The sequence below is a fragment of the Hemiscyllium ocellatum genome, chromosome 6 (assembly GCF_020745735.1).
Source record: "Hemiscyllium ocellatum isolate sHemOce1 chromosome 6, sHemOce1.pat.X.cur, whole genome shotgun sequence".
In the NCBI taxonomy this organism is placed as follows: domain Eukaryota; kingdom Metazoa; phylum Chordata; class Chondrichthyes; order Orectolobiformes; family Hemiscylliidae; genus Hemiscyllium; species Hemiscyllium ocellatum.
The window spans coordinates 61,552,182-61,567,558 of record NC_083406.1 but is presented as its reverse complement, the minus strand read 5'-3'; the positions used below and the strand labels follow the sequence as shown (position 1 = coordinate 61,567,558).

General features: G+C 37.7%; 1 protein-coding gene across 2 annotated transcripts in view; it reads right to left on the bottom strand.

Annotated features, from left to right (window-relative positions):
* Positions 1–15,377, bottom strand: part of dlg2 (discs, large homolog 2 (Drosophila)) — an 876,537-nt gene that overhangs the window by 397,888 nt on the left and 463,272 nt on the right. For both annotated transcript variants that reach the window (XM_060825990.1, XM_060825991.1), the window contains exon 12: positions 8,414–8,570. In XM_060825990.1, the coding sequence (XP_060681973.1) occupies positions 8,414–8,570 (157 nt within the window). The remainder of the gene's footprint in view (positions 1–8,413; positions 8,571–15,377) is intronic.

Here is a 15,377-nt window from a genome sequence, read left to right as displayed (position 1 = left end):
CTGGCACAAAAGCAAAATGGGTAAGATGGCCATGGCGGAGAAAAGAAAATTAGAAGTAGTATCTGATCCAAGGAAGAAGCACACAGATTACCCAAGAAAAATAATAGGTTTGGGAGCAGTTTAAAATTCAACAAAGAAGGACCAATAGATTGATTAAGAAGGAAAATGCAGTACAAAGGTAGGCTTGCAGGGAACATAAAGACTTACACTATGTGTTTTGATAGATACATGAAGAGAAAGAGATTGGTGAAGGCAAAATATAGGTCCCCTACAGACAGAAATGGGGAAAATTAAAATAGGGGACAAAGAAATGGCTGAGTAATTGAATACATACTTTGATTCTGTCTTCACAAAAGAGGACACAAATCAGATACCAGAAATGTTGGAGAATGCAAGATTTAGTGAGAGGGAAGAACTGATGGAGATCAACATTAGTAGAGAAATGGTGCTGGGATAATTGAAGGGATTGAAGGTGGATAAATCTCCAGAGTCTGATAATCTACATCCCAGAGTACTTAAGGAAGTGGCCCTAGAAATAGTGGATGCGTTGGCAATTGTCTTCCAGGATTCTACAGACTCTGGAACATTTCCGACAGCTTGCAAGGTAGCTAATGTCATTCCAATATTCAAAAGGAAGGTAGAGAGAAAACAGGGAATCATAGATCAGTAAGCTTAACATTGGTAGTGGGGAAAATTCTTGAATCCATTATCAAGGACTTTATAGCAGACCATTCAGAAAGCAGTAGAGTCATACAGTCATAGAGATGTACAGCATGGAAACAGACCCTTCAGTCCAACCTGTCCACAGCGACCAGATATCCCAACCCAATCTAGTCCCACCCCGCCCATATCCCTCCAAACCCTTCCTATTCATATACCCATCCAAATGCCTGTTAAATGTTGCAAGTGTACCAGCCTCCATCACATCCTCTGGCAGCTCATTCCATACACATACCACCCTCTGCGTGAAAACGTTGCCCCTCAGGTCTCTTTTACATCTTTCCCCTCTCACCCTAAACCTATGCCCTCTAGTTCTGGACTCCCCGACCCCAGGGAAAAGACTTTGTCTATTTATCCTATCCATGCCCCTCATAATTTTGTAAACTTCTATAAGGTCACCCCTCAGCTTCCAACGTTCCAGGGAAAACAGCACCAGCCTGTTCAGCCTCTCCCTATAGCTCAAATTCTCCAACTCTGGCAACATCCTTGTAAATCTTTTCTGAACCCTTCAAGTTTCACAACATCTTTCCGATAGGAAGGAGACCAGAATTGCACGCAATATTCCAACAGTGGCCTAACGAATGTCCTGTACAGCCGCAACATGACCTCCCAACTCCTGTACTCAATACTCTGACCAATAAAGGAAAGCATGCTAAACGTTTTCTTCACTATCCTATCTACCTGCGACTCCACTTTCAAGGAGCTATGAACCTGCACTCCAAGGTTTCTTTGTTCAGCAACACTCCCTAGGACCCTAACATTAAGTGTAAAAGTCCTGCTAAGATTTGCTTTCCCAAAATGCAGCACCTCGCCTTTATCTGAATTAAACTCCATCTGCCACTTCTCAGCCCATTGGCCCATCTGGTCCAGATCCTGTTGTAATCTGAGGTAACCCTCTTCGCTGTCCACTACACCTCCAATTTTGGTGTCATCTGCAAACTTACTAAATGTGCCTCTTATGCTCATATCCAAATCATTTATGTAAATGACAAAAAATAGAGGACCCAGCACCGATCCTTGTGGCATTCCACTGGTCACAGGCCTCCAGTCTGAAAAACAACCCTCCACCAAACACCCTCTGTCTTCTACCTTTGAGCCCAATTCTGTATCCAAATGGTTAGTTCTCCGTGTATTCCATGAGATCTAACCTTGCTGAGCAGTTTCCCATGGGAACCTTGTCAAATGCCATACTGAATTCCATATAGATCACATCTACTGCTCTGCCCTCATCTATCCTCTTTGTTACTTCATCAAACAACTCAATCAAGTTTGTGAGACATGATTTCCCATGTACAAAGCCATGTTGACGATCCTGAATCAGTCCTTGCCTTTCCAAACAAATGTACATGCTGTTCCTCAGGATTCCCTCCAACAACTTGCCCACCACCGAGGTCAGGCTCACTAGTCTATAGTTCCCTGTAGCAGAATCAGAAAGAGTCAGTATGGATTTATGAAGGGAAAATCGTGCTTGACAGCTCTGTTGGAATTCTATGAAGATGTAACTAGAAGAGTTGACAAGGGGAGCCAATCAACGTGGCATATTTTGACTTTCAGAAAGCGTTTGACAAAATCCTGCATAAGAGATTATTGTGCAAGATAAAAGTGCATGGGATTAGGGTAATTGTATTGTGATGGATAGAAAACTGGTTCGTAGAGTGAAAACAAAGAGTAAGCATTAATGGGTCCTTTTCAATTTGGCAGGCAGTAACCAGTGGGGTGCCACAGGGATCGGTGCTGGGACCCCAGCTATTCACTACATATATTAATGATTTGGATGAGGGAACGAAATGTAAAATCTCAAAGTTTGCAGATGATACCAGTTGGGTGGGAAGGTGAACTGTGATAAAGATGCAGAGATCCTTCAGCATGATCTGGACACGTGGGTGAGTGTGCAAGTCAATGGAAGATGCAGTATAATTTGGATAAATTTGAAGTTATTCACTTTGGAAGCAAAAACAAAAAGGCAGATTGCCAACTGAATGGCTGTAAACTGGGAGAGGGGAGTGTGCAGTGGGACTTGGGCGTCCTTGTGCACTGGTCATTGAAGGTAAGCATGCAGGTGCAGTAGGCAGTAAAAAAAGCAAATGGTATGTTGATCTTCATTGTGAGAGGTTTCAAGTACAGGAGCGGAGTTGTGTTACAGTTATACAGGGCCTTGGTGAGGCCACACGTAGAATTAGATTCTTTTCTGAGGAAGGACGCTCTTGCTCTTGAAGAGTGCAGCGAAAGTTTACCAGGCTGATTCTGGAGATGGTGGGACTGACGTATGAGGAGAGATTGACTATGTTAGGGTAGTTTTTGCTGGAGTTCGGATGAATGGGGGTTCGGGGCGGGGAGGGAGTGGTACTGGGGAAGAAGAGTCTCATAGAGACTTATAAAATCCTAACAGGACTAGACAGGGTAGATATAGAGAGGATGTTCCCAATATTGGGTGTATCCAGAACCAGGGGTCATAGCCTGAGGAATTGGGGTAGACCATTTTAAGATTGAAATGAGGAGACATTTCTTCGCCCAAAGAATGGTGAGCCCGTGTAATTCATTACCACAGGAAGTAATTGATGCCAAACACAGAATGTTTTCAAAAGGCAGCTAGATATAGCACTTGGGGTGAATGGGATCAAAGGTTATGGGGAGAAAGCAGGATTAAGCTAATGAGTTGGATGATCAGCCATGATGAATTCCGAGTTTGGATCGGAGATTTTATTTTAACTGAACAGTCTGCAGATTAATTTCAAAATTAACATGCAAGTGTAAATAAAACAGATGTGAATTCATTGACACCTTGCTGAGTTTTGTTGCTTCTTGATTAAAATGGAAGCCACTTCAAGATCTTCCAAGTAATTGCCTGGGCATCAAAGCAACCAGGTCAGTAGCAGGCTTTTCAAAACTAATTTTAATCCATGAAAACCTTGATTGTGAAAATCAAATGTTGAAAGTTGAACACTGATGGTCCATTTTCAGTATGTTCATAACAATAGAATCTTTATTTATTCAGGCATGGGATATGAGCAAAGGTTGGGTTATTATCCATCCTTAGTTGCACTGACAAAGGTGATGGTGAGTTGAGTTCTTGAACCATTGCAATCCTTGGACTGCACGAACACTCACAGCAGTTTTGGGAGGAGTCCTGGAAGGAGTTCCAGGGTTTTTAATGAACAACTGTGAAGATATTGCAGTACAATTCCATCTCAAGACAATTTGTAACTTGAAGGGGAACCTACAGGTAGTGTTGTTCCCACACCTCTTCTGCCCTTGTCTTTCTAATAGGTCTATTCTGTAACAAAGGACTGTACCGAGACATACCTAAGATGCTGTGTCTTGGTGACATTGTTACACTGTAACTAATCTTGTAATTGAAGAAGCTATAGTACCTGCGTAGTTTTGTACCTAAGACGATGCTGTAAGTGGTCACTTGCAACCTTTTCATTATATCCTTTTGAGTACATGTGATAAAAAAGCTAATTCAATTCGCAGTGCTGTTAAAAGAGCTTTCGCGCTTTACTGCAATGAATCACGCCGCTGCTTTCAGCAGTGAAGAGAATGAATGTTGAAGATGGAGGTAAACAAGCGGCTGTAAAGTTCTTCTCTTCTAGGACCAGGAAATGATCATCACATCTTTTGAGTTCTATTCACCAGAATAAGGTTGTACAAGAATATACATTTTTTTCTCTGGGAAAACATTTACTTCTGATTGCCAAATTAAATTGCTTTAAGTTAATGAAATAACTAGAGTTAATAACTTGTACTAGTGATTACCTTTTAATCTAAAGAGATCACACAGGATTACATCAAGAACAAACTGACATAAGATCATTAATCTGAAAACGTTGTGGTCCTTGGGTTGTAGACACACCATTGACACTGAGAGGAGTCTAAGGAAGGGTTTAATCAGGAATTGTGAAGGTATGGCAACATTGAAATCTCGCCAGTTGGGACTTAGTAGCAGATGAGTGGGCAGAGGAGGGACAGTTGGGAGAGAATTAAAAGGAAGAAAATAAAATGGCATACTAAGAATAAACCTACTGAATTCTACATTTAAATGGCATATGTTTTCAAGTATGCCAAAATCTCCCACTACAAATGACAGGTCAGCTATTTAATCCTACAGAGACATAATTGATAAGCAAAGCCTACTGCACTAACTTTTGGGTTCCTGATCTTTAACTGTCCTTCCATACTGCAAGGAGGACCAATCATTAAAGCTCTGCTATTATTACTGCGTTTCTCTTACCATAGACCTAATAATCCAGCAATTTCTGTTCTTAATCCCAAAGCATCCATTTATTCAAAATTATAATTAATACAATACATTAGCTGCAAAATTTCTTAGAAGTTCTGCCAAGACTTCTGCTAATTTGTATGCTAATTTTGTTAATGAGAACTTATGCTGAAATATAACCACAAATACATCAGCACCAATTGGGATAGTAACAAGGAGGATGTTGCCTACAACCATTGTGTCTGACTGTTAGAGCATCTTGGCTCTGCTACGACTCCTATTGGGTAAAGTAATTTATAGACATGGGGTATGTCAAATGGAAGGTCACTCCAGCAACTTAGCCCTTTTTAACATAAGGAAGCAAATTACTCTATTAAATCTTGGCAACCAGTGTGTTCTGCTCATCCATAATGGGTACTTTTATATGAACAAACTTAATTCAGAGGCTGAGCAAACAATCTGGGAAATTCATACAGCAGAGGCTGAATCTTACCAGAACTTGGCTATGTGTCATTTTTAACAAGTTTCATTTCTCACATTATCCTTCCAGACACAAAATAACATTTAGGTGTTAACATTGTTTACTTTCAAATCCTACTGAGATAGGGCCTTCCAGAAATTTAACTTTAAAGGCAGGGTATAGTGGACTATTGATAGGGGTGTAAGAGTTACTATTAGGAAATTTACACTGTTTTGTTAGCACTGTCCAAGACTGCAGAGAAGAGAACTAATTTTATCTCTGAGCAGATATTGGGGTTTGGAGGTTGAAGTATACACCAAACCATCAGGTCTCCTGGAGGATGAAGCTTGGGATACTTGTATCATATCGCTGTACGCAATTTTTTGTCCTATTTGAGACTCTGCTGTGCTTTCTACAACACATCCTTTACATCAGCCTATTTACAATCCTGGAACATCACCCATCTCCAGCTCTTACTCAACCCATCTGCAAAATTATCAATTTTATTTTCTCACTTCCAGAGAACTGCACTAATAGCCTTCTGGAAGACCTGGTATTGCTCACCCAATTAACGTCTTCTCACCCTAATCTTTACTGTCCATATCCAAAATCAGATTAAGTCTTGTTCATGCATCACCCCAGTAGTTACTGATCTGCTTTGGCTCTTGATCCCCAATATCTCCAAACTAGAAATTTCTTCCTTATATTTCAAATACCTGTATGGCCTGCATTTCTCTATGTCTTTAAACTCCTTCAGCCCTATAATTCTGGGCTGTTGCAATTCTGGCCTATTGCCTTCACAGCGAGTTTTGAGAAGATTTCCTTCACCTCACCTTTGGAGGCTATGTGTAAGCTCTGGAATTTCCTCCCTTGAGCTTAATCCCTCTCATTTGGTTTCTTGTTCATTAAGACCTTCCTCAAAATCAACATCTTTGACAAAGCCTTTAATTACCACCACATCTAACTCCCCATCCCCTCTGCCTCAATATTTCATACTTGTTTCATTGTCAATTTATGTCTTATTACATTTCTGTGAGGCACCTTGGGGTGTTTTCCTATATTAATAGTGTTATATAAAATGTAAATTGTTATTAATGTAGAATGCCAAGAATTTCTGTCACCTATAAAAGTAAACAATCACATAAAGAAATACACTGAAATTCATGTTTGATTGAATACAGCCCTCTTCTGGCAGTGTTCAGAATTCCTAAGAGAAAAAAAATGATTTGAGATTTTTCTCAAGAATACATCAAGGTCTGTCAAACTAGTAAATCCAGTCTGCCTAGAAGCCTACCTACGTAATATATATTTAAACACAACAATGTCACCAATACACAATAAGTATGAGAACTATTGGGAGCTAGAGACAGACAGTTCTTACTACTTACCGCTTCTATTAGTTGCTTTCATTTTTCTAGGGTATTAACGATTTCACAGAAAAACATTGCCTCTGGCTTATTTGTAAATTTTCATATAGATGGAGTAGAAAGATCGATAATTTGCCTAAGTAGCAAGTGAAGGCTGTGCAAAAATGTACATACATATTTTACAGAACAAACGGATCTATATCTGAATATACAGCTGAAATCCAATCATGGTAAAAGATATCACTGACAGTGTATTCAAAACAGATAGCATAATACTGGAGACAGAAAGTAGAAAAAAAAATAACAAAACAACATTTGTGCATGCTGTTTCACTGTAATGTTTGGAGCTCCTGTATTACTTTTAAATCATATTAATGCAAAAATAAGGACAAAATAGAGCAATCAAATAAATTTAACGTTCAGTGACAAGTAGCAAATCATCTCCACTTCCAAAATATAATCTGCCATCTTGGTAATTGCATCATTCTGTTTGAGGTCTACAAAACAGGTGTCTTTAAAATAACACTGACACTGGAAAATCGATTCTTGTCAAAAACAAGCACAATTAGGTGTATGAGAATTGCAAGTTTCCAACTCTCACTCTTCATAGCATTTATTTCAACATCTAAATGTAAATGATCAGAATTAAAATAAATCATACAATGATCCAATATCTGAATTCCTTCATTCAGCATTCGAAAAAAAATCGTTCAATCTGGCTGAAGTGCCAAACTGAAACACAATATTTAGTGCTAGCAAAGAAAAGAATAAGCCATACAGTATTTTTTTTAAAATTATGAAGAATAATTGCAATAAATATTCCACTTCAGGCTTGATACTTAAAAATGACCTTTTTTGTGACTTTATGATTTGTTTCGCATTATTATATATCAATGACAATAATGATTTATATTTATAAAGCTCTTTCTAATACAATAAAATATCTCAAGGTCACATTTTACAATAAAATATCTGAAGGTCCATTCTTCTAAATGCATTTGCATATTAAGAAATTTAAATGCAATGCATAAATAATTATTCAAAGCACAACTTGAGACAGATAAAAGCTATTTTTCAGGCAATATGTACTGCACTATGCAGGGATTTATTATCAACCAGAGAATGCCATCTGTAATGTTGATTTGGTATCCCTTAATGGTCTACGTCACAACCTTCCCTCTCTGAAAATTGGGATCCCAATGTCAATTTCAGATTTCTTCCCAAAATTGATTGGTGTAATGCAGCTTAGGCTGCTTTCAGAATACAATTAGTTTCAGTACCACACTAAAACTACAGACTGCAGTCAGCTGCTATCAACTTGTTCCATCCATATTTCCTTCCTGGCTATCTTGACACACTACTGGTTTGTGTCCACTGCCTTAACGTCACCTTTCCAATGATAAATGCATTGCTTCTTGAGGTGTGATTGTCATACACAGCACACTGATCACATGCCAATTGCAGGCAATTTTGAGTGGTAATCTTGCTTATTAATTTTGGTGTGGTGGTTTGAGAGTTGGGCATTAATTACTTTCTTGTTCAAAGTTCTTTCCTTGTGCATGTTTATATTACACAGTGGATACACTTCATCAATAATCGCACAACAGGAGCTTTTAAACATCACTACACCAAAATAAAAAGACTTACTGATAGAATTTGGTCACCTCTTCGCAGCTCTCCACTAAGATCTGCTGGTCCACCTGCCAGGATAAACGAAATAAATATTCCTTCACCATCTTCACCCCCAACAATGTTAAAGCCTAATCCACCAGATCCTCTGTGCAGCACAAATTTTCTTGGTTCCCTGTAAGTAGAAAAAAAATGAAAGTCAGGGACGTTAAAACAATTTTCTCCACTTTTACTTGCTAATAAAATGGATATGTACCAGTGATTTATACACTGAATAAATCAACCACAAAAGTTGGATCATTAAAGAGTTGACCATTCTATTTCCATTTTCTGAAAGATTTTAAATTGTTACATGATTTATATTGTTTGCATTTTTCAAAGGCCTATCATTAAATTGCACAAAAACAAATAGCTGATTAACTGAAGTTTCAAAAGTAAGAACAGTTGACAAAAATAAAGAAAAATTAAAGTCAAATTAGATTTTAGTGAAATTATTCCTAATTTGAAAACTCTTTTTCAGTTTCAATGGATAAGATGGTGAGGAGATGAAATCTTACCTTTTTTTAACAGCTGTGTGTTATTATTATAGTTAAATTTGAAAATGTTCCCCCTAACTTCACCTTAAATTTGAAAGTAGGTTAAGTAGCTTCCCAACAAACACTCAGCAAAATATTTTTAAGTTTGTAGAGTGTGCACTGCACCCATTTCTTTTCTCATAATTGTTAATGAATTGTCTCTGTTCTGCCCAAACTTGTGGTGAAATTCCAGCCTTTCAAAATCTTCAGTTTTCTAGGTTGTTGCTGGAAGAATATTTCCTCGATTAGGAAGTCTAGAACTAGAGGTCAAAGTGAAGGGCCCTAATGTTTAAAATTAAGATGTGGTGACCTATCTATATTTAAAAGATGGTTGTGAATCCTTGAAATTTGCTATCTCAGCAAGCATTGGAAGCTCCAACCATAGTAATGTTTCAGGCAGGGATCAATAGACCTTTGGTTATTAAGGGAATCAAGGATTCTGGGAATATAACAGGAAAGAGAAATAAAGATAAATCAGCCTTGATCAAATTGAAAGAGACAGCAGGCTTGTGGAAGGGGTGGTCAACTACTGTTTCTTTTTCTGTGTTCTTACATTCTTATGTTGAAAATCTTTACAGCATGCTTTCTTCCATTTTGTTCCATCCTGCTGTTGTTCTAAGGTTTAGCTCCCACAACAGCCACATTGTAACATTAGTTTTAGAGGTCAGATTAGCTATAACCATCGGTAGGTAATCAAAATATTGGTCCCATGCTCAGGCAATCAGCCAATCAACAATGCTATCTCATGTCGAAATCATTCATGTGGCTTGCGTTGCAGCCAATAGATACGAGTAAGTTGTGCAATTCCCATTTTTGGTTTCAGAGATTAATTGATTCGTTCCCTTTCATGTTTGTTTTCCCTTGAATAATGTGCAGCTGGAAACATAGAAAATGATATCTGATTTCTTATAAGAGGAATGTAAAAGTAAACCAAATACAATTACATGTATAAATATATCAATACACATTTCATCTAGGTAAAACAAACTATGCTCAAAAGCAGATGACAGCAATACTTAATCACATCTACTTGCCTTCAGTTATGTTCCTCCGTCTATAATTTCTTTTGTTGTGAACAGACATTTATACATTGTCTTACTGTTTGAGATAGGTAATATGAAATCCATGGATCAATAATGACTTAATTTGTTTGGACAAGGGTAGTTGCACAGTGTCCATTTTTAAAATACGACTTTCTGCCTATGTCCATTTCTTTGCTACACTGGGTCTTGTTTAGTTATGATTTTGCTAGCATTGCCCACCACTACGTTTCATATTTGAATGTCAACTCTTTATTTGACTGTGGAGGACACCATTGATGAACATGTTCTGGTCTTACAACAATAAGTCAAATTAAGTCTTCATCTGATACTTAGAACCACATAAAAGCCACTGAATAACAATCGAGAATGTAACAATTGCAAGTTATCTGTTCTCTAGCCTAAGGAACTGAAGGCAACGGTAGACCCATCTGCTGCACTGTCAGGGATCAAATAACCCTGAGATTTCAATCAAATCTTTTTAATTCATTTCATACCCCTTTACATGTTCATGTTCATGAATTTATTTCTTTTAATAACTCTCTGAAAACTCACATGGGAAATTAAGTCAACCAAACGGCCTGAATATTGCTTTATACTTACAATTAGCATTAAGAATTTTAGACTTTATAATTTATGTTAATTTCTTCAATCATAACAACAAAACTATTTCATTATTACTAATGAAGGATTTTTTTCAGTTCGTAAATTAAATGCCTGTGTACATATTTAAATATTTATTAAATATTTAAAAAGTATTTTGTTTCCCCTCCCCTCTTCTGAAAAAAATATTTCAAAACTATAGACTGGCCATTCAATTTCGTTACCATTCTTATCTCAATGTGCTCATTAGCACTACAATTTAAAGAGTATTAATTTGACAATGAAATTTAAAATTATGAACTTTATATTAATGATTTGGAGTAATGAACCAAATAAAATAATGATTAGTAAAAACACAAAGATAGTCAGGAATGTAAGATATGAAGAGGACACAGCAAGGAAAGCAGATATAAAACAGGTAAATAAAGGCCAGATAGCTTAATATCTGATATTGGAAAAATGTCAGAGTCCATTATACAGGATGTATTAGTGGTGTATTTAGAAATACATAACATGACCAAACGGTATCAACATGGCTTCTTGAAAAAGAAATCAGGCTTGACAGATTTACTACAATTCTTTGAAGAGGGAACAACAGGATATAAAAAGAGGCCACAATAAATGCAATATATTTGAATTTTCAGAAGATGAATAGTAATGCACCATACATTAGGCTACTTAATAAAGAGCCAATGGTGTCATAGTCACACCTACTAACAAAGTCAGACAGTTGGGATAAGGGGGGCATTTTCAGAATGGCAACCTGTAAATAATGGTGAGCCACAGGAATCAGTGCTGTGCTTCTACATCTTGTGGTCTCACAGATGAGTGTCTGTAATAGCATATGGCTAGATTAAGTAAGGGGGCAAAACTTTGAGAAATGGAGTATAATGTAGGAAATATGGAAAATCTCTACTTTGGCAAGAAGAATAGAAAATCAGCCTATTACTTAAATTGTGTAAGATTACAGAATTCTGAGGTACAGAGGGATCTGGGTATCCTGGTACAGGAGTCACAGAAAATTAGTATGCAGCAAGTGATTAGGAAGGCAAATGGAATGTTGTGAACTATGGAATATAAAAACTGGGATTCTTTTCCACATTTATATGGGCACTGGACAGATAATATCTGGGGTACTGTGTACAATTTTGGTCTCCCTATATAAGAAAGGACATAAAGGTATTGGAAGCAATTCAGGGAAGATTCACTTAACTGATGTCTGGAATGGAGGTTGGGGGTGGTGGAGATGGAGGGGAGGGAGTTACTTTATGCGGAAAGATTGAACAAGCTAGGCTTGTTGGTGATACTAAAGTGTGAAAATGCTGCCACTTCAACAAGGTTATATTGTCCTTTTTTTTCCAAGATGGGTTGTAAAGGCAGAAGTGCCCATATGTCTGGATGAGGCTACTTTAAAAAATGGCAGAGGATTAGCTAGTCCTCCCAGTTCAGGTTATTTTTCTAGGAGAAAGTAAGGACTGCAGATGATGGAGATCAGAGCTGAAAAATATGTTGCTGGAAAAGCGCAGCAGGTCAGGCAGCATCCAAGGAGCAGGAGAATCGACATTTTGGGCATAAACCCTTCTTCAGGATTCCTGAAGAAGGGCTTATGCCCAAAACATCGATTGTCCTGCTCCTTGGATGCTGCCTGACCTGCTGCACTTTTCCAGCAACACATTTTTCAGGTTATTTTTCAAGTTTGGTTTGTTTTAGCAGACAGTCAGAAACTGCTTATAGCAGAGAAACTGCTACTGTGAAAAAAGGTTCCATGTTTCAACAGATGTTTCTTGCCTGCAATCTCTCCAGCCTGTAAGAACTTGAGTTTGAATTTGCTATTGGCCAACAGGTATATTTTTGGGATGTTGTGGGTACTGGATAAGCTCCTTCGGTAAGTTGCCATTTCAAGTCGGTTGCGTTTCCAAATAGTTGTTATTCTAAATTCTGTTTTCTTTTGTTTGTGTTTAAACTATCGTGTGCAAATAAATTTGGTTTTGCTTAAAGCTGAGTAGTTTGACCAGCTGCATCACTCCTGGAATATCTACTAGACATCTGCCTTTAAAATAAGAAAAGTCAGAGTCTTGCCTACCTGCTCAGAACGTTTTGAGAGGGTCTGGCCTGCTACGTAACAGACTGGAGGCTCATTCAAGATTATTCTATAGTTTCAATTTGCGATTAGGGTTGTTGAACTCGCAGACGGCGAGTTGTAGATGTTATGTCTTTTGTTCCAGGTGTTGAAATTGGTTGGTTCAAGCAGTGCTTAGCGTTGTAATGCCTCTTTGAGTCACTGACAGTTTTCTAGGGGTGGAAGTCTCACACAGAGCACCTCACACCTTCAATGTATTATCTGGATCGACATCACACACTTGAGAATCTAACTTTAAAAATGTTCTGCGATTTACAAATGAAAGAACTGAAACCAACATGTTCATTCTAAAAGCTGAGCGGCTTAACAAACAATCCAGGTCTTTTGCAATATATAATTTAATTTACATCACAATGTAAACTTTTACTATAAATTTTGTTTCTTATGATCTGATACTCCACAACCACCTGATGAAGGAGCAGCGCTCCAAAAGCTAGTGCTTCCAAATAAATGGACTATAACCTGGTGTTGTGTGATTTTTAACTTTGTACAAAATGTCATAGCTGAGCCCAATGCTGTTCTCATCTGGCATTCTCACACAGCCACTTTCAGTAGAAGTCAGTGGATTATGATCAGAAGCAGGAATTGTAGGAACTCAAGAATATAAGAAGCGAAGTCAGGAGAAGGCCATTTGACCTATACTGTCTTCCATAAGGATCTTTTATCACAACCAACAGACATAACTGTCACATGGCCAGTGATGACTGGGGGCTCATGTCTGTAACTGTATCCATTGCAAAATGAGACAAAGCTAAAATTTAAAATAGTTAGATTTTAATCCATCGTGAAACAAGTAGTTTGAATTACCTAAAATTTGCAAGTAGAGGATAAAGACCAGAATCAAACTATTTGAAAATAAATCAGGTTTACAGCAGTGATTGTTTGTTCTCTAAATGTGCTAAAATAATTTAAGATAATGACCTTTGCCAAGAACTTATTGAACGGGAACGTTTAATTTGGCAAAAGTGACAGCCCTTAGATGTAGATCATTTAAAAGCCATTTCTAAGCATGTGGAGCTGCTGTGAGACAGATGCAGGACTTCTTGAGAATATTGGCTGAATGTTTCAGTTTCAGTTAAGAAAGAGAGTAAACAACAGAAATTGAATTGGAACCTGACTTGGTTAATTTAACCCAAACAGAGCTATAAAAACTGGAATAGCAGCTGTAGTTTAAAACCAGAGAAGTTAGAAAGACAAATTCAGAAAGAATGAACAATTAGAAAGCCAAACTCAAGACATGAAAGATTAGCCAGAGAAAAGGAGCTACAGTTTTAAGGTCAGAAATGTATGGAAGAACAACAGGTTAAAACAGAGACAGGATTTCAAAATACAGATGTTGGAATTAGAGTAGCAAGCACAAACAGATAGTGATAGGTTGTAGTTTGAAGCTGCCAAGGAAAATTCCATTATGCCCAATTGTTTTTATTCACTTGTAGAATGTGAGCATCACTAACTAACAACCATAACCATCATAATATTGAAACAGGTTTCAAAGCCCTAAAATTCTCCAATTTTTTCTCAAATTCAGGAGATGTAGAATCTTCCTGTACTACCCATGGCAGAACAGTTACTCCAAGCAGTGGGAATAGTAACATTCTATGGTCAGCTAGAAGGAAATGTCCATGATTTCCACCCTGTCACCTGATTACAAACAGGAGGCAAAGTTTAGTGTCAATGAACTTGAGTCAGAAGCATCTCATCAGCAATTCTGAAATGTAAGAAATCCATGCCAACACAGCTACAATCTATTAAAAAGGGAATAGAGAATTGGTGTTATTAGAGAAGTTCTCTCCCCATCAATATTAAAACACACCTCAGCATGTACATCTAAAAGGAAGGCCGAGGGCTATTATTTAACCCAAATGATTGCTGAATCACAGATGGTGAAGACTAAATGGTTAGAATCAGCAAGGGAGGGAGATAAAGGGAGACAAAGGAAAAGGACCTGGATCCTACAGGAACAGAGAGTGAAGAGAAATGGAAAAAAACACCTCTCCAACTTTTAAGAACAAAAATGTAGAAGGCTGAATTATGGGACCAAGTCCAAGCTATTTTATTTATGGCAAGTCTGGTAATATTCAAGAAAGTGAAGCCAGAAGCAAAATAGATCATGTTCATAGTCAAAAAAATTCACAATTTGTCCAAATATAAAGAGAGGCAGAGAAACCTAGTGTTGTCTCAGTCTCAAATCACAAAAGGGAGATATTTAAAACACATCTCATCTCAGACAACCTAATGAGTTCTTCTAAGGTAGACAACAAAGTGAAGCCATCTAAGCTGATACCTAAGGCACTAGAAAAGCTGATTGCTTCAGCTAAAAAGATAATAGATGAGTTAGCTCCAGAACTGGACTAACCAGAGTTGGATAATCTGAGACAGACACGTTTGCAAGTTGGAACTCCAGGCTTGGAATCCTTTAGGTGAAAATCTCAGGACCAACTGGCTTTCAGATAAAGGATATTTTCTCTTTGTGGATGCACTTGTAAGTTCTTGTAAAGAGAAACTTTGCTTTGAGTCCATTTGGGCCATGCAGAGTTTTTCTTTATCCCTAAAGGGGTCTAATTTAGCATGCCTTTGGGTCTGTTTGGGTCCGCTTTCAAATAGACCTTCTGTTTGCCTTTTTG